General features: G+C 37.3%; 1 protein-coding gene across 1 annotated transcript in view; it reads left to right on the plus strand.

The window, feature by feature from the left end:
• Window positions 1-15,130, plus strand: part of USH2A (usherin) — a 795,153-nt gene that overhangs the window by 367,271 nt on the left and 412,752 nt on the right. Inside the window, exons 30-31 of the mRNA XM_025367257.1 lie at window positions 8,314-8,427; window positions 10,716-10,877. Coding sequence (XP_025223042.1) covers window positions 8,314-8,427; window positions 10,716-10,877 — 276 coding nt within the window. The remainder of the gene's footprint in view (window positions 1-8,313; window positions 8,428-10,715; window positions 10,878-15,130) is intronic.

Raw genomic sequence — 15,130 nt, forward strand, 5'->3', positions numbered from 1 at the left:
ATGTAATGTTCCTGCTTAGCTAATGTAGAAGGATTTCATTAGGTAATGCAGTGTTGATGAGTTAATAGCTTTGTCTAACTCTCCTGAATACATAATGTGCCGGAACTACTGGTACATTGTGAAATCTTCAGAGAGAGTTTTTTTAAAAAAAGTTTTTCATTTTGTTTTATGCAATAAGAATTGACACCAAAGGATTTGCATTTCTTTTTGGTAACATGTTGAGCCATGGTTTAAAATGATGAAAATATATAATTTTTGTTCTGCAGTGATAATCAACTAGGCATTTCCACAATGCTTATAAATATTCAATACAAATACTTCAAAGTTATCAATCACATTTGATAAAGATGAAGAGTGCACAGCCAGACTTTTCTGCTTTTTACCGTTTATGATCATTTTATATTTACATTATATTTGGAACAAATTAAAAGGGTTATATGTATAATAAACAAAGGTCCAATGTTGAACCCAATCTCTCTCTCTCTCTTTCTCACACACACACACACACACACACACACGCATAGAATTTCTTACGAATCAATCGTATTTGTAAAGGAATATTCTAGGCATACAAATTCACTCATTTTAGAGGACAAGACTGCTAATTTCTGTAGGCAATAGATTTCAGTAATAAATTTGAACCTCTTAACACACTTTAAGTTGCATTTTCAATAAGGTACTTAATAGTAAAATGTGTGCTATTATTATTTTTAATTAACATTTTTCAACACTTTTTTCTTTTCTGTGGAACTGGAGCTTAGATCAAATGGGAGAAATAATGATCTTGGGGTCAGAAGACAGGTTCTAATATTGGCTCTACTGTTTTTTAGCTGTCTGGACTTGAGCACCATATGGTACACTCTCTCCAACAGCAGCCTCCTCTGTACAATGGGATAACAATATCGGAGGCTAGTAGCAGGGGACCTAGGGCACTGATCATAAGGGGTGACTTTCATTTCTCTCTTTCTTTTCTTTTCCTCTTGTCTCCTTGCCTGTCTCCCTGCTTAGTCAGGTCCAGTGTTTTCTTGGAGAGTTTCAATAATTTCAGTGTCAGACCTTTATGTAAGGTAAAGAGTTAACACAAGCACATGGCTTCAAACTTATTGGCAAATTAGAATAAAAATGACAAAGACTCTGTAGTTCTTACCACAAAAGCATTGATTAAAAATTTGAGGTTAGATGTAAGCCTGCTGAGAGAATGTTAACTGGATAATACTTTGAGGTCAATTAAAATCACTGTTTAAACCATCCTCTAAGACTGGGATTAGGCCAACATATTTTATAAAGAAATAAAAGAATGTATTTTTTTCCTGTTTGTAAGAGTCAACATCTGCATAGTCTTTGATAGGTATATGATCTTCTACGCTCCCTACTAAAAGTTTTAAACAAGGTTAAAAAACCCATTCGAAGGAAATTAAATGTAAGAAGAATTCGTTTTGAAGTTTCCAAGGGATTACCTTAGGTTTGGGTTAAGTGTATTTATTGTTCCACCTTTTGGGTAAAATGAAAATTGACTTTACCTTTGTAAATATTAGAAGTCTTTATTTTAATTGAAAATATTATCCAGAAAACAGCAATAACAAATCCCACCTTCCTGGACTAAGAACCAGAGGAGAAGCATCCTGGGTATGTTTCCGGATCTCTATTAGACCGTTAAGTTTTCATCCATATTTAACAAATGTCATTATTCAGTTTCATGGGGTCACTGTGTCAAAATGTCTGTGTTAGAACTTTAATTTATTTTCAGAGGTTCCTTTAAGTGGACAGGAAGCATGGCATATTGGATTGATTTACTCTCTTTAATCCATCCACTGGGTTGGTTTGGAATGTATACTTAAAAATTAGATTTTATCAGCACCGCAGCAGAGTCCCCAGCCAGAAGTCACTTCTTCTGCCCTCCTTCCCCTGGCCAGTTTTCTTTTAAAAAGTGGGCTCTTCCATTATGTCTCCAGGTAGCAGTAGCAGCTCTGCCTGTGTGGCATCCCTTACCAGATGGCCCTCTTAATAAATGTCTTGCTCTTGCCCACCCTCACTTTCTTGATCCAAATGTGAAATGCCAGCAAATAAATAAGAGCATTGTACTCTGATGAGTTCTCTTGAGATGGGGGAAAACCCTGGGGAGAGGAAGCTAGAAACAGCTTTTCTGTTTGCTGTGACTGCTCCTAATTACTGGCCAGTAGTAGAAGATACCATTTACATGCAGCAGAACATAAAGATAAAGAAAAAAAAATGAGAGATAAATTATCCATGTTATCCCAAATGCCTTTGCTAATGTGGAAATACTCTTGGATTGTTGGAGTCCGTTTGAAATATTGTGCATGATCCTTACAAGGGGACCCCTGACTTTGGACTCAGGGTAGACAGTTGCTGTGTGCAGATTTCACCACCAGACTAAACGTGCAACGGAAATGAGTGGGTGATGAGAGCAGAGCAGCCAGTTCTTTAATTGAATTAAAAGCTGGGTGACATCAATGCAGACACCTGTCCAATTACAGACAGGCCAAGGTGTTTACCATTGCTGTACAAGCGATTCGAAGATGACAGAAATCTTTCCGCCCACAGATTAACATAATGAAGGAGAACAGATTACAGTGGATGCCGGCCAAACACCTTGGTTGGCAGCTGGGGGTGGGGTGGGGGAGGGAGGAGGAGTCTGCTGAAGTATGTAAGTAGAAAGGGAGTCCTTTTTTCTTCTCTGAAATGTGCTTGGCTTTAAAAAAGATCCATTTTGTTTTGTGTCTTAGGCTCGGTTTCCAGGCAGAGCATTTATACTTGTCTGCATTTAGTCAGAGGAGTTAATCATAAAATTTCAACGTCAAAGCAGACTCCTCTGTTGTTTTGCTGCTTCTCAGCGTACAATGTCCCATTAGAGGTGCAAAAGCTTGCACAGCTGGTGTCAGCTCCACAATGATTTTGTCTTAGGTCATTAGGCTGCATCCAATTATTAATATTTTTCTTTGGTTCCTTTGAAACTTGAGGTGAAAGCAAAGGAAAGAGAGTGTTGGAGATAATAATGTATCAGGCAAAAGAAACAATGTCTTTTACTTAGCTTATTCCCTGGAAGGGGTGTGGTGAGAGTCGGGCTCTCCTATGAGAGAAACACCGGAGTGGAGCTAAGAGTCTGCAAAATCTTTATTTTTCAGTCACTCGGCAAGTGTTCACTTTTGGTAAACCATACTAATAGCTGCTGGGATAGAGGATAAGGAAAGAAGCAAAAGGATCTGCCCTCTGTGTTCAAGGAATTCCCCAAATCACTGTGAAGGAATTTTAAGTCACAAGTTCTTCAGGCCAATGCTCTTCCCCTCTGTTAGGTGGAAACCCTCAGAGCACAGAGTTTGCAGCCATATGCAGTAGGTCTCTTAAACTTCCTACGGTGATGTGTTTCTTTCCCTTAAATCAACTCCCTGCCCCCTGATCTTTCAGCTTGGGCTTTCTGCACCCACTGATCCACAGGACTTCAATTCAAAGGGAATCTACTTACTTGACTTCAAACTCCCTTGGTGTGGCATGTCAGGATTTCTCAATGTTAAGCATTAATGCCAAATGCATTATCGCTTAGCAGTGAGAGTTATGGTCCTGCTGGTGCCAATGATTTTAATCTGGATACCCACACTCCTGTGTTTCATGGGATACTAACACTTTTAAGACATCAATAATGCTTACTTTATGCTTATTGAATGTTTCTTCAGCTTGCCCTCTTCCATTACCAAGAGGGACTAGCAGGTTTCCTGACATGGTTGGGACCATTTTCTGATTTCACAGAGTTTGTGGTTGAAAGGGAGTTTGCGAGGTCATCTGGCGCGCCTTGTAATAGGGACACTCTCAAATAAAAAAAATAAAAAAATAAAAAAGACTTCTCTGGGATATGTCCCAAACAAAGAGATTCACAACTAAATAAATTTTAAAGTTCTCCCTTTCAGGATATACTTCTTCAGTATAAAAACCCCAAGTGTCATAAAAGGCGACTATGCCATTTTCTCTTTTTGGGTTTTCTGTCTAGGATTCCTTTAGATATGTCATATTCTATATTTCCCAGTATTCTTTTTAATGTAATGCTGAAATATATATTTAAACTAAATTTAGGCTTCCTATCATCTTGAACTGGTAAGTCTGAATCTTATAAATGTCATTGTCTACTTACCCTGTATGCAAACACTCTGCTTTATGTATCAATTTGTTACTATAAGAGTTCTTCTAGTTCCAATATTTTCTATTAGAAACCTCAAAAAAATCAGTTGTATTCTATAGCACCTTTTCCAGAGGCATATAGCAGAAACATTGATAAATGCTTTCTGATGATGGTATATCATCAGAGTAACACTATATTTTCCGGGGAGTACCTAATCTAAGTAGAACCCTGACACCTAAAGCAAAGCCATTAGGATAATCACTCAATGATCTCAAAGGATATATCCACAATCTACACAGTCTTGGAGAGAATATGTTACTCCCTTTCTTTGTCCATGGCACAGCTTTTCAACTTGAATGCATCCTTGTAAACTCTCCGTACTGAGAATCAAAGGAGATAAACCACATGTCTCCAACGATAAAATGACTTTGTTATGATTCCAAGTGAATGAAGACCACATGTTTGACCAGCGCCTTGCCCCTGCGTAACCCTTAATTTGAACCTGACAGGATGAGAAAACACAGTGAACCATTATACTGCTCTTCTTCCTGAAGTAGGTAATATTAAGTTGCCTTTAAGGAAAATTATCAGATGGTTTGACAAACTTTGTCTCTGACACACAGTATGATGAACAAGATTCCCTACCGGAAATATAAAAGAAATGGCACTCCAGCCTTAGAATGTGCAGCACATTTTTTGAAAGTGTGATTTACAAACCATCTAAAACCTTCCACCTGGGATCCAAAGTTGGCAAGAACCAAAACATCAGCTTTCTTCTTTTCCTTTTTCTTTCTTTTTTTTTTTTTTTTTCTGTTTTCTATTTTGCAGCTCTCATTTCTCAGGGCTTATTATTGTTTCACCTGGCTTGAAATGGGAAATGTGAGCACTTTGATAAATGGCTTGAAAGATGATCTAGTTTCTCTCTAGCATCTTTCTTTAAGAATCTCAGGGTTTTTCTGTGAAATACAATGCAGTTTGGTAAAGATCTCTACCAAATCAAAGCTGAAGAAAGCAAGTTTGCTGAAATGAATATTGCTTGTTTTTTAAGGTCCTTAAAATAAGGAGTGACTGAAATTAATAAAGGACTCTCACTATACACATATTATACACAAAGCAACTCTTCTAGTGAAGGCAAGAAACATTAAATAAATCACTAAAGATCACTTAGTGAGTGTAAACTTCGGATCTGGTTTGATACAGTCCCTCTGAAAGTCTATAGAATACCCTTCCTGATAAGTTGTTATAACAATTAAAATTTCAACATTGCACTTTAGTCATGATTTGGAAAGAAATGTCTTAGTATAAGGAATTTTATAAAGCCAGACTGCAAAATTGCACAATCATGGAGCTGCTTTTATGTTTCTCACTGATAATACTTCCTGAATGTACAACACATCTTCATGCTAACGATTTCAGATAATCAACCTGTATATCAGCATTGTTTCTTTTTAGGCATGGTGTTCCTATGCCTCAGCTGAAGCATGCTCATCTATGAGGGGTGCTGCTTTTCACATATGCCCCATAGGTTAAGTGATGATAAAGGAAAACTAGCCTCATATTCCAATATGCTTTTCTTATTCACATTAGGATTAAAAGTCTTATTCTCTGGGGGCTGATTCATTTCTTGTTAGCGTGGCATTATACTAATTCAGACATGCAAGTCATCTTATTTAGAATCTTACAGTAGTTTCCAACTTGGCAATAGGAAAGACATGGCAAATGCCAAAGATTTGCTAAAGATAGAATGGCTAAAACACATTTTATGATGATACTTTAGTTTTGAGCCTGGAATTTGGGGATCGTGGTGGAGGCCTTACAAAATGGGAAAATGAAGCTTACATAATTATTTAGAATGTTGATTCTTGATTGGGGCACGTTGGGTACCAGTAGGACATCCAGGTGTGGATACATGGCCTGCAGATAGAAACCCAGAACCAGGGCTTGGGAGAGATGTGAATTGGTAGATACAAATGTGATCATTGAGAGATAAGGCTTAATAAGCTAGCAAAGGCGAGTGTTTAGAAAAAGAAAGAAGCTTGACAGCAACCCAACTTTGGGAAACAAAAGCTATTTAAGAGACTGTGAGAGGAACATGCGTCAGTAAAGGAAACAAAGGAGTTCTCAGTAGTTTAGGAGAGCAATTTAAAAATTCAATGTCACAGAAGGAAGTTGAGGGATGACAATGCCCCATAAGTGTAGGAGGATAAGGACTGAGGATGGGCTATTTGATTTGGTATTTAAGGGATCACTGGTGATCTTTAAAAGATACAAATCATCTAGCAGCATGTAGAGGCAGAAATTGAGTCGCAATGGTAGCCTAATTTGGAATGGCATATCTCTTCTCTAGAGCTCTTGACTGGCAATACTCCATGTTAAGTATTCTAACGTCCTGAACTTGTTCATTCTTAATACTAACCCTTTCAGATAAGTACTATATTATCCCCATCTCACAGATGAGGCCTGGAATGCCTTGCCCTTCAAGATCAAGATTATTATTATCTGTTTACAGACAAGGAAACTAAGGCACAGAAGCCTGAACAACTTGCCCACGTTCATATGGCCAGTCGGCAGCAGACTTGGCATTTGAAGCCAGCAATCTGGCCCAAGCATCCGTGCCCTTTTCCACACTACTCCATTATGAGGATGTGCATGTGATAATGTTAGCTTGCTTTTAAGCCATTTGGTGGAATGAGAAATAACTTCTTAAAAGAAAGTAAACTCAGAATGTGGGTCATGATCTGGGAGATTTAAGAGGAAGTGACAATTGCAGGGGCAGGAATGAGAGAAAGCAGGAGGTTCTGACACGGGAGACTTTTGAAATTAGAGTTGAATTTGGCATGAGATGGTCACACATGTGTGTGTATTAGTTCATTGGCTTGCTGTCTTCTTTGGCCATGAGCTAAGATGATGGTGCCAAGTGGATGAATATTTTCATGTAGAAACATGGCAGACCGGATTCAGTAGCCCATGGAGATGCCTGGGCTGTTGCTGGAATGAAGACTTAGAGACAGCCTTAGGGACTAAGGGCAAGTGGGAGGTGTCAAAGCAAACAACTGGTCTTTGCTCCATCCTGGCTTGTTGATCTTTTAATTTTTAAAATTTTCTACTGGGGAGGGAAATTATGGAAACATGTATATTAAAATTTGTGTTTGAATGATGAAAGCTGTCATCAATATTGGCACCTTAAAGCAATAATGTATTCTCTGAGCGATTGAAGGTTTAATCAATAAAGAGACAGTACCAGTGGGGCCAACTTTTCATAAAAATAGTGATAAGCTATGTGGTTAGGATTAAAGATTGCTCTGAAAAACATCTTTGCGGAAAAACAGTGGTGAGCAAATGCACAAGTTATATTTTGAATTTTTTTTTTTTTAATTCACAGGATTAACTAGGTAAGGAGTCTCTGCCTTGCTTATGAACACTAGTAAACAAAATGTGTTTTCATTTCTACAGGTACTTTTAATTGATGAACAAATCTCATATATCTATCAGCAAGCCATGCTAATTCAGTACTTCCATGTGTAACACTTCCGTTTAAGACAGGTGTCTTAATTAAAAAAACTAATAATTTTGCAAGTAGAAGTACAAAAGCATAATTATCTAATTTGCTAATTGTTCAGCTATGTTAATTTGCATACTTGTTAGCTGCAACATAAACAAATGGTTTGTATATGTGTGGCCTACTGTTAAAATAATGAAGCCACTCTTGGGAGTAGCATTTTTAAAGTGTGTTAATAGGTGCCCTATAAAAAGGACTCCTTAGTTAAATACAGTTGAAAAATGCTAGGTTACAGAAAATTAAATAGTTTTGTTTCTGCAGGAGGTCTAGGATCCTGGAATGAGATAATATACATCTTAGCTATTGGAAACACTGTGCTCTGCCTCACAAACTACATGTGGAACCCCCTCCCCATTTTAATGGGAGAAACATCAGATGCTGTTTGAGAACTGTTTTAACAATAAGTTGGTCTCACAATTTTTTCTCATGAGTCATTCCATTCAACAAACAGCAGAAAGGGAGGAAAATGACTGAAAGAGAAATATGTTTTTGATTTCTGTCTCTGGTTTCTTTGTCTTTGTCTGTCTGTCTCTCTTATAGACACACACACTCAAATATACACACAGTGCTCTTTATTGATGCTTATGGTAAGCATGCAACCCTCTTTTGTCCCTTTTTATTACAGGCATATTGACAGGCTTGCTACCCTTCAAAAACTATGCAGTAACCCTAACTGCTTGCACTTTGGCTGGCTGTACTGAGAGCTCACATGCATTGAACATCTCTACTCCACAAGAAGGTAAAGTAATTTCAAAGGTCTTGACTTCCACATTTCAGTCATGAATAATAAAATAGGAGAAGAGCTAAATGCTGCAAGGCCATTTGCTGGAAAACCCCAACCTAATTTGATGACAAAGTGCATTGCCAGGCCATAATTGCTCCATTTTTTGGGGGGGTGCGAAAATGAATCAAACTCCATACCCTTTAATGACATGCATCTTTAATAGCTGTAATGCAGATTAATGGGCTTTTTAATTGCTGTTACATTGTTCATGCAAGAGCCTTGTCATTAATATGAAGCATCTGAAAGATTAATGAAAGCTTCCTCATTTTACTATGGCTCAGAAGTAAATCTAGAGACAGTCTGACTAAAAAGAATTGATTGTATGGCACAGTATGAAATTGAGAATCAAACGGTTGATTTCCATGGTCTTTTTTAACTGCTAAACAGTAGCACAGGCAACAATTATTTCAGTATGATGAAACCTCCAAATGCCAATTGAGGCATTATTAATCACTGCTTAGTTCCTTCCGACTTAAGTCTCACTTCTGTTGTACTTGGAACTTACAAACTGTTGGCATAAATTAAGGTTTCAGAAAGCATATGTTAAGAAGGCAGTGAGAAAGAGAAAATATTTTAGCACGCCAAAGCGAAAGCTTTGCTCAAGCATCAGAAAGCATCACTTCAAGAAATAACAGCTCTCAAAACATTTGAAGCATTGTTACTTCACATTTCTCTCTTCTGGATGAGAGAAATTGCACATTTCTTATACTGTCTAGTTGAAAAGTTCTTTAGGAGATTTAAAAGCTTGATCTTTAGGGAAAAAGAGTCAGCCAGTCTTTCTCTCTCTCTCTCTCTCTCAGTATCTATATATCCCTGCTTCCTCATTTCTAAGCACCACTTGCACTGAAGATATGTAACAGAAAGGAAGACATGGGTCCATAGGATGAAACCAGGACAGGATAAAGGATTTTGTAAAATCCTTCTTGTGACCCTTTCTATGCTGTATTTTTTTTACCTAAACCAATCAGACTCCACTCACCTGAACTATGCTGTCATGACCCAGCCTCAGCATTTTCTCCATCTGGTCTACTGATAATAGCACTGTTTTTGATGTGTCATTGCATCTGCTGAGGACATGATTATCATCCCCTATTACAAGGACTTTGACCAGCCTCAATATGGGACAAATGGCCCTACTTTGCATTATTTTCTCTGTATCCACTAAATCCTTTTTCCAGGGTTTACCTGGTACCCTTCATACCAATTTCAAGCTATGACCCGGAGAGATCCCTGCGCTTGCTTAGTTTACATTTCCTTTTTATTTATTTTATTTATTTATTTATTTATTTTTTATGGGAAGAATGGCTGGTCTGAATACACACCTTTTTTTTTGGTGAGAATTTTTTATTTTTATTTTTTATACTTTAAGTTCTAGGGTACATGTGCACAACATGCAGGTTTGTTACATATGTATACATGTGCCATGTTGGTGTGCTGCACCCATTAACTCGTCATTTAGATTAGGTCTATCTCCTAATGCTATCCTTCCCCCTCCCGACAATAGCACCTGGTGTGTGATGTTTCCCTTCCAGTGTCCAAGTGATCTCATTGTTAATTCTCACCTATGAGTGAGAACATGCGGTGTTTGGTTTTCTGTTCTTGTGATAGTTTGCTCAGAATGATGGTACTTCTAAATATACACAAAGTAATTCTGAATTTACTAAATAATAGAGGATTTTAGGAAAATTTTTAAAAACTTTTAGTTCTTAGGACCTCCAAATCATTGACAACTATATGAAATAAGCAGCTCTTTTTTAAAAAAATAAAAAGTATGCACAAAAGTTTTCATATATAATTGACTAAATTGATTATGCATGTTCTGGCTATTCCTATCATTACATACAGGTTTTTAAAAATATCTATTATGAGCCACATTCACCAACATTACTGATCTTAGATCACAAGCTCCTTGAGGCTAGGGGACTCTATCTGCTTAATTTACTTTAATAAGTACAGTCCCACATAGAGATTACGGGTTAATAGTACTTTTGCTGGAGTAACACAGCATCAGTGAAGTGAACTAGTGTAAGTACTCCTCATCCACCATTGATACAAATTCTCATAAATATGGGACAGTTATTTAACACTGTTCCTAAAGCAATGACTGACAAGCTGCCCACAAATCGGGAATATTTCCATGCATGGGATTTCAGATCTATTCCATGATTTATTGGTTTGGGTCTGAAAAGTTTGAATTAGAAAAGAAAACTAAAATTAGACTCTATAAATCTTTTCTTCCACAGCCCCACAAGAGGTTCAGCCACCAGCAGCCAAATCCCTTCCCAAGTCTTTGCTGCTCTCCTGGAACCCACCCAAAAAGGCAAATGGTATTATAACTCAGTACTCTTTATACATGGATGGGAGGCTGATCTACTCAGGCAGTGAGGAGAACTACACGGTCACAGGTAAGGCCTCAGAGTTATCAGTGAATTGTAATAGTCTATGTTCAAATCTAAACACACTTACAGTTGGCTCTCGATATCCAGGGGTTCCATATCTGCAAATTTAACCAAGAATGCTTAGAAAATATGTGAAAAAAATAACAACACAGCAATTAAAAATAATATAAATTCTAAAAACATAGTATAACAACTATTTACATAGCATTTACATTGTATTAGATATTCTAAGGAATCTAGAGATGATTTAAATTGTACAGGAGGATGTGGATAGCCTATATGCAAACACTACACCCCTTTGTAACAGGAACTTGAGCGTCTATGAATTTTGGTATGAGTAGAGGGTCCTGGAACCAATCATCTCTCATTGATACTCAGGAGTGACTGCACACACACATGCACACACACACACACATCAGATAAATAGAGTCTATAGTTATCTGAAAATGTGTTTTTGAAATTGAGTTGCTTATTTTTATCTCCTGTTAATCATTCCAGTTGAATGATCTTGAAGCTCATATTACATTTATGGTGAAATTGTAGCTAAAAAAAAAAATTGAAAAGTGCTCATGTTACCTCCTTCCACCCAGGGCTGTCCTACTGTGTGTTCTGTTCTATAGACCCCGCCATCCCTTACCTAAATCCTTCTAGCAATTACCTTTGCTCAGATGCAGAGGAGGCCTGGAAATGCACAAATGTGCTAAGCACAAAGAGCTCAGCACATGACTTCTCTGCCTCCAGCAGACCACACAGGATTGAAATTGAGAGCCAGTGTTTTCCCCAGTCAGACTCACAGTGTCCACTTGGATCAATGACATCATCAAACAAATTCCTCTCTCACATGAGCTATTAAGGTGGTGCAAAAGTAATTGCGGTTTTTGCCATTACTTTCAATGGCAAAAACCGCAATTACTTTTGCACCAACCGAATACTTTAAAATCTTCACCGATGTATAATAGTCTTGAGACTCAGAAGTGTGACTCAATGTGGTTTGAATTTTAGATTTGAGAAGAAACATAGTGTATATGCCCATATCATATGATAAAGTGTGATGACACTGAAATGAAGTAAATTGTTGAAAAACTTTTTAAATACAGGAGGCTTGCGTTATGTATGTTGCCTGTACTGTGTTTATACTTGTATAATACTTATAGTGGTTTTATACTTCATATTATTTTATCTACTGTATGTGACTCTCATGTGAGACAGTATTAATCAAATGTTGATTGATGAAAAAACCGAGGCCTAGAGATATTAACTTCTTCATAAAGGTCATAACAAGTTAGAGTCAGAGGTAGGATGAATTATTTATGAATTCACTCACTCACATTAATGCCAGGTACTAAGGTTGTAATAGGGAACTGGCCAGACACTGTCCCTCTTCTCTTGGTGCTCACAGTTTCATGGGGACGCATGTAGATGCTGGAGCAAGTTGTGTGAACAGGGCTGTGTATTCATCCAGTTGCATTCTCAGGTTTACATTTTTTTGCCCCCACTCTAGTCTGAGAACCTTAAAAAGACAAGAACAATTATTTTTATATTTTATTATTCATAATTGGATAGAGTGCCATAATATTTATTCTACAACATAGATATTATTTTACACCACAATTTTACAAGTGAAGAAAATGAGGCAAAGAAAGATTAAGTAACCCAAGGTCACACAGCTTGAGTCAGAGGCTTTGATACTAACCCAAGCATTCTGGCTGTGTTGAAGAGTGTGGTCTTAAAAACAAGTGTTTTAACTTGTCTTAGTTTCTGAATTTGTAAAATGGTGTAATCACATTTTTCAGTATTTTAAAGAGAATTAGAACTATATATAAACTATATAACATGTCATTAGCAATTAGTAAAGAGAAGTTATAATTGTTATCTCTTGTACAACATAGAGTTCATTGTAAAAACTGAATAGGTTAATCTTACTCCAACAGTATCTTATGGGATGATTTTAACTAAAAATTATAAACCACAGAAGTTATTTCAGAAAAGATTAAATCACACGATGGAAGGAACTTTACACATATATTAATAATTAATATAAAAACATTTCTGTGGAACCAAGAGGTAACATTGCATATAATGGGATATCGTAAGTTTTAGAACCAGAATAGACATGTCCTCTGAGAATCCTTTGGCTCCCCACGTGTGACACAGGTATGCCCCTGTATGCTTACCGATTACCTTTATGTTACACCACTGCTTTTTGTTTGTGTCATCTTGAATGACTGTTTGTTTGCTCATTGATTTGCCCTGCTGAACCATAATGATCATTAAGGACAACTATATTTGTTTTTTTCATTACTGCATGTCTTGGACCTATCACAGAGTGGGAATGGAATAAAACGTGTTAAAGGAGTGAAAGAATGAAGTCAGATGGTTCCTGGAAATAAAAAAGGAACTTAGCAAAGGGGAACTGATGGAGGGTAGGATTAGGTTAGGAATAAGGCAATAGGGAAGAGAGAAAAATGGAAAAGACACAGCCAGGGGAAGAGAAACTAAGATCCCTTCTATGTGCAGAAACGAATGTTGAATCAGTCCACAGGGAAGTGGTGGAGCTGACGGCAGGTCTCAAACTGTGGGCCTCGACTCTTTCCAAAATGTACAGAATTCCATATGAGGTTACGCTGGGCAAAACCAGAAAAAGAGCAGTGTAGGGAGAGAGGCAAAAATTCACATCAGTTTCTACTACCACCTAAAAAATGACACTGAATCCTGTATTTTGGCTGTTTGAATTATCAAGAACACCATGGGAGTATAGGCTCTGATGAAAGATTGTGGTAAATGGCACCACAGTGTATTAGTGCAGTGCAAAACCCCAAATATAAAGAAAGTGAAATATTTTTAAGGTGCCTACATTCATGTTTTGTTGCTACAGTGGTAGTAGAATGATTCTTCAATGGTTTTCAATCTTTATGTAATATTTTAAAGAATAGATCTCCAATATTACCCATAGCATATTTTTTCTGCTGTAGCTTTCTTGGCATTTCATAAGCAACTATGTTCCTTGCTGCTTTCATCCCCAGATAGCTTAAGATATGAAGCATATTGGGACTGCAATGCTGGTCAAGGAGGGGAAATACACTGAGAAGGTTAAGATGGGGTTCAAAGACGTACATGATTATTCTAACTTTATAGCTAGAAAAACTGAGACCTAGACAGGTTAAGAAATTCTAGTCAGTAATCAGAGGAACTAATTCAAATGCAGATCTGTCTGGCCCCAAATCCTCGTTTTTAGTTTATATACATTCTGCTTGTTGCTCGTATTTTATTTTTCCTTGCCATAACTCTAAAAGAAAGACCCCAGAACACCTGTATTAGTCTGCTAGGGCTGCCATGTCAAAATAACACAAACTGGGTGACTTTAATGGAAACGTATTTCTCTCAGTCTGGAGGCTGAAAGTCTGAGACCAAGATGTCGGCAAGCTTGATTTCTCCTGGGTCTGTCTCCGTGGCTTGCAGATAGTAGCCTCCTCACTGTGTGCGCACATGGCCTTTCTTTGAGGTGACTTCATCCTTAGTATTTTTTCCTCTTCCTCCGAGGACGCCAGTCCTATTGGATGAGGCTCCCACTCTTATGACCACAGATTTTATATCTGTGGTGTGGACTAAGTGCAGGTCATTTATATTTTTAAAGTTTACCTATCTATAGAGACTCTCAGAGAAGACTAAATAGGAAAGGGACTCTGTCTGTCTGAAGTCAGCAAGGGAGAAGGCTGTGGGGAAACTGATCTAGCCATCGGGATGGGCTTTAGCTTTTATGAGCACTTTAAGTCTACACCATGACGTGTATCTATCTACAATCCTATTGGTACTTACCGCTTGTCTTTGTGTCAGGATATTTGTGACCTAATATCTTTTCCACACTGAATGGTTTGTGGGTAGAACTTCTATTCATGATGTCTGGTGCTTTCAGTAATAGTGGCAGTTTAGGGCTACTAGAGTGGATCTGTACAGAGCTGAAATGTCTCTTCACAGAGAAACTGAGAAATGGAAGACAGAATCTACTAGATTGGGAAAATAATTGATAATATCTTTAATTATAAAAGTGATATATTCTTACTGAAGATAATCTAAAACATGCAGTCTTGTAATACCTGAGAATCCTGTCATATAGAAACTCTTAATATTTGATGGAATTCCTTCTACTACTTTAGTAATGTTAACAAAATTGAGCTATAACCTATGTATGATATTGAATATTTACCTATTTCCTTATTATGTTGACTATATCCTATCATTAAACATTTTTCTAAAAATAT

Source organism: Theropithecus gelada, chromosome 1, assembly GCF_003255815.1.
Source record: "Theropithecus gelada isolate Dixy chromosome 1, Tgel_1.0, whole genome shotgun sequence".
NCBI classification, from domain to species: Eukaryota; Metazoa; Chordata; class Mammalia; order Primates; family Cercopithecidae; genus Theropithecus; species Theropithecus gelada.